Here is a 13141-nt window from a genome sequence, read left to right as displayed (position 1 = left end):
CACTGGTTTTCTGCTAACATGGTGGGTGATCTTTGAATAATCAGTAGCCAAAACACATATTAATGCGGTGTCCTTTTCTCACCTTGTTTTAAAATTCTGGCTTCTTATGTGAACTAGTGTTTCCCAAACACGAACACACTACGGTTGTCTTCACGCAACAAGTATTGGAAAATCTTATCTACGCAAGGACATATCAGCAAGCATAACGCAGAACTGGTATAGATATACGAGTAGGTTACGAACAGAGTTAATTACATATGTCCTTTTCAATATCAATTCCGAATGTCAATGATAACATCCTTTTCTTGTCTCCAATGGTAACATGGTGAAGTTCCTGTGTGATATGGCTCTACATTTTCTGAAGTTAAATTTGCGATATAAATTCTGTTTGGGATATACTTTGTTGTCTTTGTCAGTAGGTCACCTAAACCGTAGCTGAATTTGTGGTTTAAATTGTCTGAGATATACTTTTTGTCACTGGGTAAAATGAGCCACAGAATAAGCCCAATGCTAGTTTGACAAATGTGGATTGACAGCACGGGCTGTTGGTATTATTATTTCTGCTTCTGTTCTACCTTGGGGCAGTAGTCCACCTTTATACTAAAGGCTGGAGGAGAAGAACCTTAATAGTAAACCAAGTTTCGAGAACTTCTTAGTGACTTGATTGGTTCCCTTCCCCTAATTTTCACAGGATGGTTCCCGTGAATGTGATCTTGATCACCATTCGATGATATTCTGGATGCTTTTGAGAAGCTTTTCCTATATCAGACTAACCTTACAAAAAATAATCAACTGATTCTTGAGTGTTCAATTCGATTCCATAGCCATCTACGACGGTATAGTGGTGAGCAGCCAGTTGGGCACACCGAGGACGACGACAAATCTTCACGACCGGTGGATCTCTCCAGCGCGGCTGGAGTCGTCTGGACGTTTGATGATGATGGTATGGGCAATTCTGCAGTTTTGTTCGTAAAGTTTGCTTCTGATACTGTACTGTATAGAAAGCATAACTTCTATACATCTCTCTTGCATACTTTTGTGCAAGTATAGTTATTTCCTCTTGCTGGATGTGGTGCATCTTTTGTTTCCCTTTGGCATGCATGCGGCCACTCCATCTCCATGCCCCTGCTTTGGTCCGCTCAAGTTGCCGTCAGGTGATGGATCATACTTCAGTGAGCAGTGGCTCTGACCATGACAAGTGAGCGACCACACAGACTTCGTGCGGACGACCAGATTCTCCGTTTCTCCCCAAGCTTACTGTCTGTAGCACCATTTCCCAGAGCAACGGGAAGCAGCCTGTGCAGGATGTTCGGCCAGACAGACTGATAGTAACACGGCTGACGCTCGACTCTTCAATACGGTATTACTGTAATCCGAGATGAAGGTATCATCTTGAGTCACCCGGACGGAGTGCCTGCCTGCTCCGGGACCGGGATGCATCCCTCCTGTACTGTCATCTGGAGGCAGCCCTTGGGGGCTCTGAGAGCTCCGTTGAGCTTGATCCCACCAATGGATGGCGTATACGAGCCGAGCATCATCAGCTGTCCTCGTCCGTCTGGGACTAGGTGATGTGAGCCCGTGTGCACTGTTTACAGCTCCCCCGGGTGCACTGTATCTGTATGTATGTATGCATACCACAGTAGCAGCACCGAAGCAGATACTACACAGGCAGAGATATTATACTTGTGAGATAAGCAGCAGGCGCTGTAGCGGCGGCATGGCGCGGCCGGCCAATGCCAACGGCGGGTGGTGGATGGATGGCGACGGCCAATGGGGAGGAGAAAGGTGGCAGGCCGGGCCGGACGGATAGACCTGAACGAAGAGGATTAAAGGCGAGAGGCCGCCAAATCCAGACACTGTTGGAGCCACAGTCCCGGCCGGGCCCCTGTGCGGCGGATTCCGGCCGCACTCGGTGGCGGGCCGCGGTACGCCGCGCTGCTGGCCGGCTCCTCGCCGCTCGTTCGCTGCCGTGCCATGCCACTGCCAGAAGAGGACGATGGATCCGTCAGTGTACCGCGCGTGTACACGTACCTACTCTGTACCCTGCTGCTGGCTGGCCCCGCGTCGTCCAACAGTTCGCGCGACGTCGACGCATGCCCCGCGTACAGTCCTCGTGTTTTTTCTTCTCAAGCTTTTCAAGATTCGGTCCAGTCATGAGAAGAAAAAAGGGTTTGAATCCGGTTCCAGCCTATCCCGAGACGCCACCCGTTGTAGTCTCATTTTCACCCCTGCTTGGCGTTTGCTCCTGCGTGGTACAGAGAACAGCTCAGAGATCTCCACGCTCAAGCTAATTAGTAGATATTCTAGGCAGCGATGGAGTGTGAAAGAAGGGCGAGAGCTTATCCACGGGTCAACGATGATAAGCGTACGCCAAAGTAACTTGGCGAGACACGGAAACCCGGGGGAAGGAGGGGGTACGTGTGCGAGAGGGATGGACAGGTGACAAGACAGTAACCGGAAAGGAATCAAGACGAGCTAGCAGGGAACAATCGGCACGCACCGGACCGGATGGTTGGAGCAGAGTAGTACTCCTACTTAGGCTTCTTTTGGTTTATAGGATAGGATTATCATAGGAATAGAAATCTTGTAGGAAATGAGATGACATGTATCTTAAATCCTATGAGTAGGAATAGGAAACAAGATGTCATTTGGTTGACATAAAAAAAAAATTTCATTGAGTCTAGGCTCTTTTTTATTTCCCTATGAAATATGGAGGATAGGAACCAATCCTATGTAGAAATAGAAATCCATTCCTATGAACCAAAGGACTTTAAAGAAAAAAATCCTATAAGAATCCTATCCTCTAGACTAAAGGAGGCCCAGTTTAGTTTACATGGGATTGAAGAGGAGGGGTCGGTCAGTGGGTGGACCTTGATGAAAGCGTCTGTCAAACTTTGCTGCTGTGCGATCACACACACGCGCCCAAACGGAGCTCGCCAGCGGCGCCAGGAAAGCAGGACACCTGGATTGCATGTGCGCGACCGTGGGAGCCCCTTTTAGAAAACGGAAAACCGTGGAAAGTGTTAGGATAAGCCGCCCTTTCTCGTCGCGTTTATCCGTTCCATATATTCCCTCCGTTCGGTACGTCAACCGAACGTGCTGCCGTGTAGTACAGCACGTACATGGGCGCGTGATGCGCGTTGCATATGTACACGTACGTTAGGTATCTCTATAATAACGTAAAACGCCTGCAAACATTTAGGTGGCGTAGACGCGTCCGCGTGTCTAAACACCTGCAAATCGGATAAAAAGTTTGGGAAGGTTTGCATGAGTCCGACCTCTGTTTCGTAGGACTCTCACAAGTCCAGCCCACCCAAAACCCCACGCTAATCTCGCACATTTGTCCACATCCGCATAACTGCATTGTTTCCGCGCCAAAGCCCGTGCATCCCAGCCTCTTCAGCCGATAGCCGCTGCCCTCCATCCTGGTTCCCACCCTTTTCGCCTTCTGGCGCCGCATGGATCCGTCCATATTGTTGCTCGAGCCAGAGAAGGAGGATCCAAAGGTGGGTGCCGGAGCCCTATATGTGTTCGTCATTTGAGCGGATATGCTGTATGTATTGACCATGTCGTTTTTTGCCACCCCTCCCGTTTGGTCACGTACTTGAAGTTGGAGAAGAAGAACTTCATCCCCATACATTTGTTGGTAGAAGTTGAATAGGCAACTCAGATGGCTCCTATCCAATGTCAATACTGTCAAGACTGCCAACATCGATAATGAAGACGAAGATGGCGATGCAACTGACCCAACGAAAAGAGAGACGTCCAAGGAGATTATCAAAGGGGGGGGGGAGACGAGAAGGGGCGACGACCAAGATGAGAGAGAAGTTCGAGGGCATCATGAACTAGAAGAAGGCATGTGCCAAGCGCCATGACCTCAACGAGAAACAGAAGGAGAAGAGGTTTGGCATCTTGGAGGGGCGGAAAAGAAGATCAACCTTGAAGTGAAAGAGGGCCAAGCTTAAAAAGAAGAAGACCAAGAGCGAAGAAAGAAGGTTGAGCTCGCGGCCGCTTCAGGGGAAACCAAAATGTTGACTATGAAGATAGATGAGTTGAATCCCGATGCAACGAGGATCATGCAAGCGGTCCATGCAAAGATGTTGAAGCGCTTGACGGCAGAGATGGAGGAGCCGGCGGCAGAGTGGTGAAGGAGGGAGTCATGAACAACAGGTCTAGGAGGACAAAATTTGCACGGAGCACTGGACTAGCACTTTTGTGATGGGGCGCTTAGCTTCTGAACATCCACCTTTTTTTGTCATGAAGATTGCATATGTATGCACCTCATCAAATTGCTATTAATCAACATTTATACTATTTATGTACGAATATGGCCAGGCCTAGACGGATGTTTTTCTTTTAGAACTAAGGCTCGCGAAGAGCCCGACTTTGAATTAACAAAGCCATCAACCGGCCACGAATTACAAACATACACCAAACCACATCGGTCCAACGATACAAGGGAGCACTCTAGGAAGCTGACAACTCAACGCAGCGCACAAGAACGAAAGGAAAATACAACCGAGCCCATAGCTTGTACTAGCCGAAGACAGCAGCAAAACTGATAACAAAGGTAGCGACTGGCAGAGCAGGATGAAGACCTGCTAGAACAGAGTGTGGGCATGAACTAGGCTGACTCGCAGGATGAAGAAAACCAGGCGTCTTCCTCCTCTCACGCCGCAGAGGGACCCTTCCCTCTCGCCTTGGATCGAAAGGCATCAAACCAGCGGACCTGAGAAGCGCTCACCCTAGAGCAGAAGCGATGGCAACCTCGGAGCCAGGAGCAACCGCAGAGCACTCCACCATGGACAATGAGCACACAACATCCACTATACCGCCGCAACCAAGGACACCAATAGACTGCCGGAAAGCCACCGGGAGCAGCTGCTGAAGAAGGGCGGCAAGGACATCAAGGAAGACCACATAACGTCGAGGAGTAAGACCCGTCGGCCGTTGAAGAAGAGCACCGGGAGCCCACCGCCGGGGCCGTGTTGCTAATGCTGGGAAGGGGAACCCTATCCCCTACCGCCGGATCGAAGGCGTCGTACCGCCAGCCTTGAGCCAAACACGCCACACCCAGTGGGCACCACCCTTGAGGGGAACGGGGACAATGTCGGCCAAGCAAATCCCGACGAAACCGCCGCCACCAGACAACCAGAGCCGCCCAAAGCTCGGACCTTTGATACACCTCACCCGAACACGAGCCCTCCCCAGGCGGCACCTCCAAGGAGGAGCACGACACGAAACGCGCCGTTGCCGCCCAATCCTAGCCGGATTTTGGGCTTTCACCCGGAAGGGGGAACGAGGGTGGAGAGGGGAGGACCTCGGCGGCACCTCCAGGAAGGAAGAACGGCGCCAAAGGCGTCGCTGCCGCCGGACCGGACAAGCCAACCAAACGGTTTCCCGTAGTCCCAAGCCTCACCACCGAGCACACATCATCTCCAAATCCGGCGCACGAGACGCAAGCAGCAGGGGACGGCCAGAGGGAGTCAAGGAGGAGGGAGCCAAACCTCAGATCCGGCGAGGAGGGGAAAACTCCGCGCCGCAGCCAGCCCCCGCCGGCGGCTCACCACCCGCGTGGTCGAGCAATCCGGCCAGAATCACCCGCAGCCCGCACCAGCCGAGAGGACGACGCTGCCTCGCCAAACAGGGCCGCCGCCCCAGATCCGAAGTCCTCCGCCAGAGGCCTTGCCGGCACCTTCCCCGGCGTCTGCGGGCAATATCCGGGCGAGACCCTCAGGTGGCGGCGAGGGAGAACGGGGAAAAGGGAATGGCGGCGCGGGGGGAACCCTAGTCGCCACCCGAGTCGCCCAGGAAGACGATGCGGGGGCAGGTCAAACCTGGACGGATGTTCTAGGCATGATGTTGGATTACCGACTCGTATCTGTGTCCACGCACAGATATCTCGTATCTGTGTCCACACACAGATAGAGCGTCCGTTTTACGGCACGGCGTTCGAGGTGCTCTTAGTGCCGTTCAGGAGTTGATGAAGTTCATGTGGAGGAATAACGCAATCTAGTAGTGCCGATGATGACGATTCGCGCAAAAAAAAAGTACCGATGATCACTGCGAGCGTCCAGACACTGCACTAAGGTCAAAAGATCGAGGGCAAGATTTGATGTAAATAGAAGCGGCAGTACCCAAGGCACCCGCGCGCGCTCCGGTGTCGATGCCGCGCGCGCGTTCTCCAGTCCCCACACGTACGGGACACGAGCCGCACATACAGAACCGGCAGCAGCGGGCGGGGCGCCGAGATCACCACGCGCCGGTGCAGTGCACGGTGACTCCGTGCGTCGTGCGTCGTACCACGCCCAGCCCCGGCCGTCGCCGTACCATTGCCTCCGAGGCCCTGGCGGCAGCGTACGGAGCCTAGCAGGGCAGGTGCGTGGGCCGTCACGGCGACGCGACGCCACCGCCGATCCGACACGTCCCGCCACCGCGCGATTCCCCGAGTCCCAGCTAACCAACACGCCCCGCGCACGCAACTCAAAAAACGCGACGCCACTCCAGAGCACCAACCGTGCGCGCTCTGCTCGCTCGACGTGGCACGTACGCGCCGTGCGGCGTACGTGGCCGCCAGCTTACTAACACACGCCAGGGAGGGATCATGTCAGGAGGAGCAGCTCAGCCTAAGCAGGCTAGGTGCGCTCCCAAGTCCTCCCCCCGCCCGGCCCAGCGACAGCGACGCCGGCCGGGGCGTGCGGGGCCGCGCGCCCGATCGGGCTCCATCCATCGCCTAGCTGCACCTACAGCTACAGCTATTGCTATAGAGAGAGAGGGGAGGAGAGACCCGGCTACGCATGCACGCCACCGCGCTCCATTGGCCGCCCCGTTGCCATCACCGCGCCCATCGCCCCATCCTCCGATTAAACTAGTCCATCGCTAGTAGTAAGCAGAATCGATCGATCACAGCAAGCTAGCCTCCCAGCTCGCTCTCGCACACCTTGCCCCTCCAGATCAGGTGCATGACCGCGCGCGCGCTCAGGTGGCCGGCGAGACCTAGCTAGGGAGGTAGGGGGCGATGGAGCAGGGGGAGGAGGACGGGGACTGGATGGTGGAGCCGGCGGCGGGGAAGAAGGGCGGGGCGATGATCGACCGGAAGAAGCGCTTCAGCGAGGAGCAGATCAAGTCGCTCGAGTCCATGTTCGCCACGCAGACCAAGCTGGAGCCCCGGCAGAAGCTGCAGCTGGCCCGGGAGCTCGGCCTGCAGCCGCGCCAGGTCGCCATCTGGTTCCAGAACAAGCGCGCGCGCTGGAAGTCCAAGCAGCTCGAGCGCCAGTACGCCGCGCTCCGCGACGACTACGACGCGCTCCTCTCCAGCTACGACCAGCTCAAGAAGGACAAGCAAGCGCTCCTCAACCAGGTATGTCTCTACTCTACTACGTACCAGGTGTTAGTTTCGCCGTGCTCTCCGGCCGGTGGCGGCGTGCGCCGTGTGCTGGTGGTGCCTGTGGCTAATGCGCGGTCGACGGGTTCCGTGCAGCTGGAGAAGCTGGCGGAGATGCTGCGGGAGCCGGGCGGGGCCAAGTGCGGAGATAATGCCGGCGCGGCCGCCAGGGACGACGTGCGCCTGGCCGTGGCCGGCATGAGCATGAAGGACGAGTTCGTGGACGCCGGCGGGGCCAGCAAGCTCTACTCGGCGTCCGAGGGCTGCGGCGGCAGCGGCAAGCTCTCGCTCTTCGGCGAGGAGGACGACGACGCGGGCCTCTTCCTCCGGCCCTCGCTGCAGCTGCCAACCGCGCACGACGGCGGCTTCACGGCGTCGGGGCCGGCCGAGTACCAGCAGCAGTCGCCGTCGTCGTTCCCGTTCCACTCGAGCTGGCCGTCGTCCGCGGCGGAGCAGACCTGCAGCAGCTCCCAATGGTGGGAGTTCGAGTCCCCGAGCGAGTAGTGGTCGGTCAAGCACTCAAGCACCATACAAGGAATCGCCGACGTGATCGGCCATGCAACAAGATCAGTGCTCGTAACACAGAGCACTACCGCCGATCAATCAAATCCGTGGAGAAGACGACGCGATCGATCGATCATATGCAACCGATGGTGGTACGGTGTCAGTGTGTAGTGTACATAGCTCGAAACCCAGGTCTGTCCAGTCCAGGCCAGGCCAGGCAGTCTCCTCCTTCTCAATCAGCAGTCAGTCAGCACGCCATTTTTCTTCACCCTCGTCCTCTTCTTCAATTACTTGCTCTTGTCAATTACCCGCCACACCGTGTAATCCGTCGAAACTACTCACAAAACCAAACTTATAGAGATCGATCTTCAGATGCAAGTGCATGCGACTAGCCAGGCAAATATACATGCATGGCTGTTCATCATGCATGGTGGCCAGTTAATAAGCTTTCTCTCTTCTCTTGCTGTGCATGATCAATTGGTTCCTCGGGACGCAACACAATGATTGCGAGATCATGGCTGACTGGAATATGTAGCGAGCTAGATTGAGGAGAAGCATGTGGGGGAAAGCTAGAGAGGTCCAGGCTGCTGGATCGATCGATCAAGATTCTTTCACGAGCAGGAGAAGGAGAAGGGGAATCGAACAACACACTCATCACTAGCTAGTGACCAGTACAGCACTGCGGTACGGGGTAGTACAGGCCAGGCCAGGGTGGCACAGATCACAGAACGTGCATCCGGCCATTGTTAATTTCAGGCGAATGCATGGCAAGAGACGTGCCGTTTAGATCAGCCAAAAAAAAAATCAAAAGGGAGGTCGATCTGTGGCGTAGTGTAGCCTGGATTTTGATAACCAATGAACGATCGCTGGGAGAACATGGCAAAACACACGTTTTTGGGGGCAAATAATGTCGTCGTGACAATGGAAATTTTCTTTAGCAAGCATGAAAAATCCATGGAGTTCAGTTTTTTTTACCAGGATTGTTGTTCTTGCTAAAGGAATTTGCTATTCTAATGACAACATAAATTACCATAAAAAACATTCGATTTGCCATGCTTTTCAGCGAACGTCACACAATAATGTTTTCCTTGCCTTTTTTTCTTTATAAAAGGAGCCCAAGTGTATATTAGTCAAATACTTGCATTATAAGAAAACCCCTAAAAAGAAATTACAATCCAGTCCTAAGGGAGTCATCTATCCTCCCCTCTCGCACATGCTAATGAGGCTCCAATGTTGCTGGCGCTATAATTCTACACTGACGCGAGAACAAAACAGTAGTGTCCCGCGGGTAGACGAGAACTCAACGACTCTGACAGCAAATGTCGGGACATCGACCCCGAAGGATCATGGCCCGGAGAAGAATGTGATACTGGGTCAATCACACCTAAACGCCCGCCCTAGCCAACAGAAAACCGAAATCTGCGATGTAGTTGTAGCCGGCTTCATGAAGACACGAGCAACTCCCTGCTTCCGCGGATGAAAAGATAAACTGTCCACCCTATCTCGTCACTATAACGGATGGTACAGCACCACTGAAACCAGAAACGAAGCCATATGAGACCTTATTGAGCACTGGCATCGCCAGTGCCTAAAGGGTTAAAGCGACGAACAGGGAAGATCTCCGCCCAATCTCCTCATTGGATCCAACAATGCACACATCGCTGTGTCCAAGAAGCTGTAGGAACCATTATTGAACATAGTCGTCATCACTGTTAAAAGAACCGAAGCGGCGGATAAACGATGACCTACATAATGCCCCAAGACAGGTTAACTTCGCTCCCACGAGTAGACTTTTTTTTGAAAAGGTGGTGAGAACCCTGGCCTCTACACCATTACATGCACACAACCATTTCTATTAATTATTATGCATAGTGTAGAACAAAAACAACCACCACCGAATCATTACAAGATATGAAATTGACACCAGCGACTAAGTCGACTTCTTCCGCAGCAACGCCTTCAAGAAAGGATTAAGGTCCTCGCTCCGTCATTGCCATGTCCAACCAGAGAAGGCAAGAACAAGCATTTTCACCCTAATTGCAAATACCAACCAAATCAGCGATTAAGGTCCTCCTAGCTGATGGAAAACCCAAATCGGCGATGTCATTGTAGATGGCTTCATAAAGACACAAGCAACTCCCTACTTCCATGGATGAAAACATAAACATGTCCACCCGATCTCGTCGTTGTAGATGATGCACCGCTGAAACCAGAAATGAAGCCAGATGAGACATCATTGAAAACTGCCATCACCAATGCCTAAAGGTATAAAACGATGGACAACGAAGATCTCCACCCAATATCCTCATTGGATCCAATGATGCACACACCGTTGTGGCCAAGAAGAAGCCGCATGAACACTTATTGAACACAACCGTCATCACCGCTAGAAGAACCAAAGCGGCGGACAAACTAGCTATGACCTACACAATGCCCCTAGATAGGTTAAGTGTAGCTCCCACATGTACATTTCTTTGAAAAGGTGGTTAGAATCCCGGCCTCTACATCATTACGATGCACACAACCTTTTTAATTAATTAATTATTACGGAGAGTGTAGGACAAAGACAACCACGACCAAACCCTTATAAGATATGAAATTGACACCTATGACTAAGTTCACTTCTTCCGTGGCAAAACCTTCAAGAAGGGATTAAGATCCTCGCGGCATCGTCTCCATGTCCAACAAGAGAAGGCATGAACAAGGATTTGCATCCTAATTACCGATACCAGCCAATTAAGACCAGCACAACAACAATTACATAACGCATTCAACAAGGTAACGACACAAGTTCGTTGATGTTGAGCCCGACCAGTAAAGACCGAGAAAAGAGTTTTCATGCCAGATATGAAGCAGTGTTCCGATTAGTATCTTGATAAAGTATCTTTCGATAGTCGCCCCCGTCAATACTCCGTGCCATGGCCAAACGACACTAGTAGATTGGTGAGATGTCTTCCCACCTAAGAATACAATCACGGCCTTCAGGTGACGCCCATGTCTCGGCGCAGAATTGGCCGCTCCCGAGGGTGGATCGGGCCCTTCCCGCATACTCTCACCGAAGGAACCTACAGAGCGGGGAAGAGGAAGAAGACGGTGATCTAACAGTGGGTCAGTGGCGAAGGGGGTAGCAACATAAAAACCCTAGATCACATAGGAGTCGTGAGAGCCAGATGCGGCTGATGAAAAGTGTAATACTGTACAATCTAGTCATGCTTCAATGGAAAAAATAAATCCCATTTGGGTTTTGACAAAAAGAATCTGCAAAGAATTTGGAGATAATGTACGTAGTTACAGAAATCTGTCATGTTTATGTGTTTGCCTCTTGGCATTTTTGTAAGGAGGAAAACAGTTCTTACCAGCAGCTCCGTACATTAGGAAGACGACGTTAGCAAAAAAAAAGGTCGATAGAGGACGCAGGAAAATGACAGAGCCCACTTATTACCAATCCTTGGCTCATCCGAGGTAGAAGTGACTGGGGTTAATTTAGTCAGTAAATTTCCCTTCTTTGACACTTGAGAGCAACGTTTTTTACGTGGTAACAATTCCATTTCTAGTCGACAAGAGGCATCTATGAACCGTGTTGTTTCCTCCAAATCAAAAAGGGCTTGCATTTGTTTATACTTACTAGTATATCACTTCAATGTGATCACTGACATCAAAAGTTACTGGCAGTAACTAATTTGTACGTACTCGCTGTTTGCTTGGACACTTACGTTTTATTAATTTGTTTATTTATTTGAGAAACGCTTGAACACTCAGCTGACGCGTCAAGTTGGGTTGGTTTTCTTTTCTGGCGACGTATAGGGTCTCTTTCTTTCGTCCTCGGACTGTTGCGTGGGCCTCTCTCCGGACAAAAGAAAGACTGTTGCTGCACAATGACATGCCACTGTTCGACAGTACTGCGACGATTAGAAATTCAGAGAATCCTAGAATAACCAAATCCCAGGGTTATTTGGCTGCACCCCACTAATCTAAGAGCTAATGAAAGCTTGCCCTGCTAATCTGTTGCCAGAATTCTTGCAATAATCTGTCAAAGGTACCTGCTTGCGTCAAAGTTTTGGGCTGGTTTCCCCTCCGCTGCATGCATGCATTAGCTGAGCTAGGTCACGGCCGAAATTAAGAAGAATATGCCACGCCGTGCATGCTGATCTGACGACGTACGTACGCCAGCCATGACCAGAAGTCCAAAACCCAATCAAATCATCAGAAGAAACAAAAATTTGTGTGTCGTAGTACATGGCACCAGGAGGGCGGACGTACACGGGCACCTGTCGCGTAATCGTGGGGGTGGTTAGCGATGCTCCCATCCGGCCGATACGGGTTCCACTCAAGCGCGACAGCTCATCGGGATCGGGGTCATGGCGCCGGAGGGAGATATTGTAAACCAACGCGTTGCTGTCAAGACCCGAGGGAGGAGAGGCCCATCGCTGAGTGGAAAGGCCAACGCCAACATATATCTAATCGGCGTATAAAATTGCTCCGCCTGGTGACGGATGGAGCCACTTGTACGGCGCGCTGTGGGAGGGGAGAGATTTGCGTTCATCAGCAGATGCCACACGTGGCCTGCTTATCCCGTGTGGGTGTTAACCTTGTACCGCAGATTAGAGTATGGATGGATTCGGTGGGGGTGCTTGCCGAGGCTCTGTCTGAGGGATATGTTACTTTTGTGTCTCAGGGCACTTCTAACCGATCCCTTGAAAGTAAATTCTTAGATCATCTACAACCCGACCTTTTATACCCGTCTCAAACGCCCGAACATGCCGTTATTCATCGACCGGTCATAAGAAAATGACCCAGCCAAACCTTTCAAACCACAGATAAACATCCGGACTGACCGACATCCCTTATATCCAGCTCAAATATAGGGCTGATATAGGACGGCTCGGGCGCGTCCGCCTGACAGGCCCGACCTGTTGGAAATATGAGCAAATTACTACGAGATTTAATCCGAATGGACACAAGATAAATCATGACAGCAATAGCAGAGATTAAACTAATCATACGAACTAGCATAGTAGATGAACAGATCACATCTAGGGCACATACTAGAAACATGAATTCTACCACGATCTCGAACAGGAAGGATAGAATCGCATACGGAGCACCGCCGGCGTTGACGTTGTCGCCCATGTCGTCGAGGATGAGGTTGCCGAGGTCGGGGAAGAAGTCGTCGTTCGCGAAGTCGTCGCTGCCAGAAGTCGCGCGAGTGCGCTCCTCAAAAACCTGATCGCCCCTCTCCCGTACAGGATCACG

The 13141-nt window shown here is 52.0% G+C and overlaps 1 protein-coding gene across 1 annotated transcript; it reads left to right on the top strand.

Annotated features, from left to right (window-relative positions):
• The first annotated feature begins 6759 nt into the window (after positions 1–6759).
• On the top strand, positions 6760–8266 carry LOC125510193 (homeobox-leucine zipper protein HOX6-like). The gene is made up of 2 exons (XM_048675293.1): positions 6760–7360; positions 7481–8266. Exons 1-2 carry the CDS (start codon positions 7019–7021, stop codon positions 7886–7888), a joined length of 750 nt encoding a protein of 249 aa, XP_048531250.1. The 5' UTR covers positions 6760–7018; the 3' UTR covers positions 7889–8266.
• Positions 8267–13141: the final 4875 nt, after the last annotated feature.

This window comes from Triticum urartu, chromosome 5 (assembly GCF_003073215.2).
Source record: "Triticum urartu cultivar G1812 chromosome 5, Tu2.1, whole genome shotgun sequence".
NCBI classification, from domain to species: domain Eukaryota; kingdom Viridiplantae; phylum Streptophyta; class Magnoliopsida; order Poales; family Poaceae; genus Triticum; species Triticum urartu.
This window is presented reverse-complemented; position numbering and strand designations above follow the sequence as displayed.

Bases quoted from the DNA above. Each gene is read 5' to 3' on its own strand.
- LOC125510193 (XM_048675293.1), top strand. From the start codon at position 7,019: ATGGAGCAGGGGGAGGAGGACGGGGACTGGATGGTGGAGCCGGCGGCG. The intron at 7,361-7,480 runs GTATGTCTCTAC...GGTTCCGTGCAG, and splicing joins AGCAAGCGCTCCTCAACCAG to CTGGAGAAGCTGGCGGAGAT.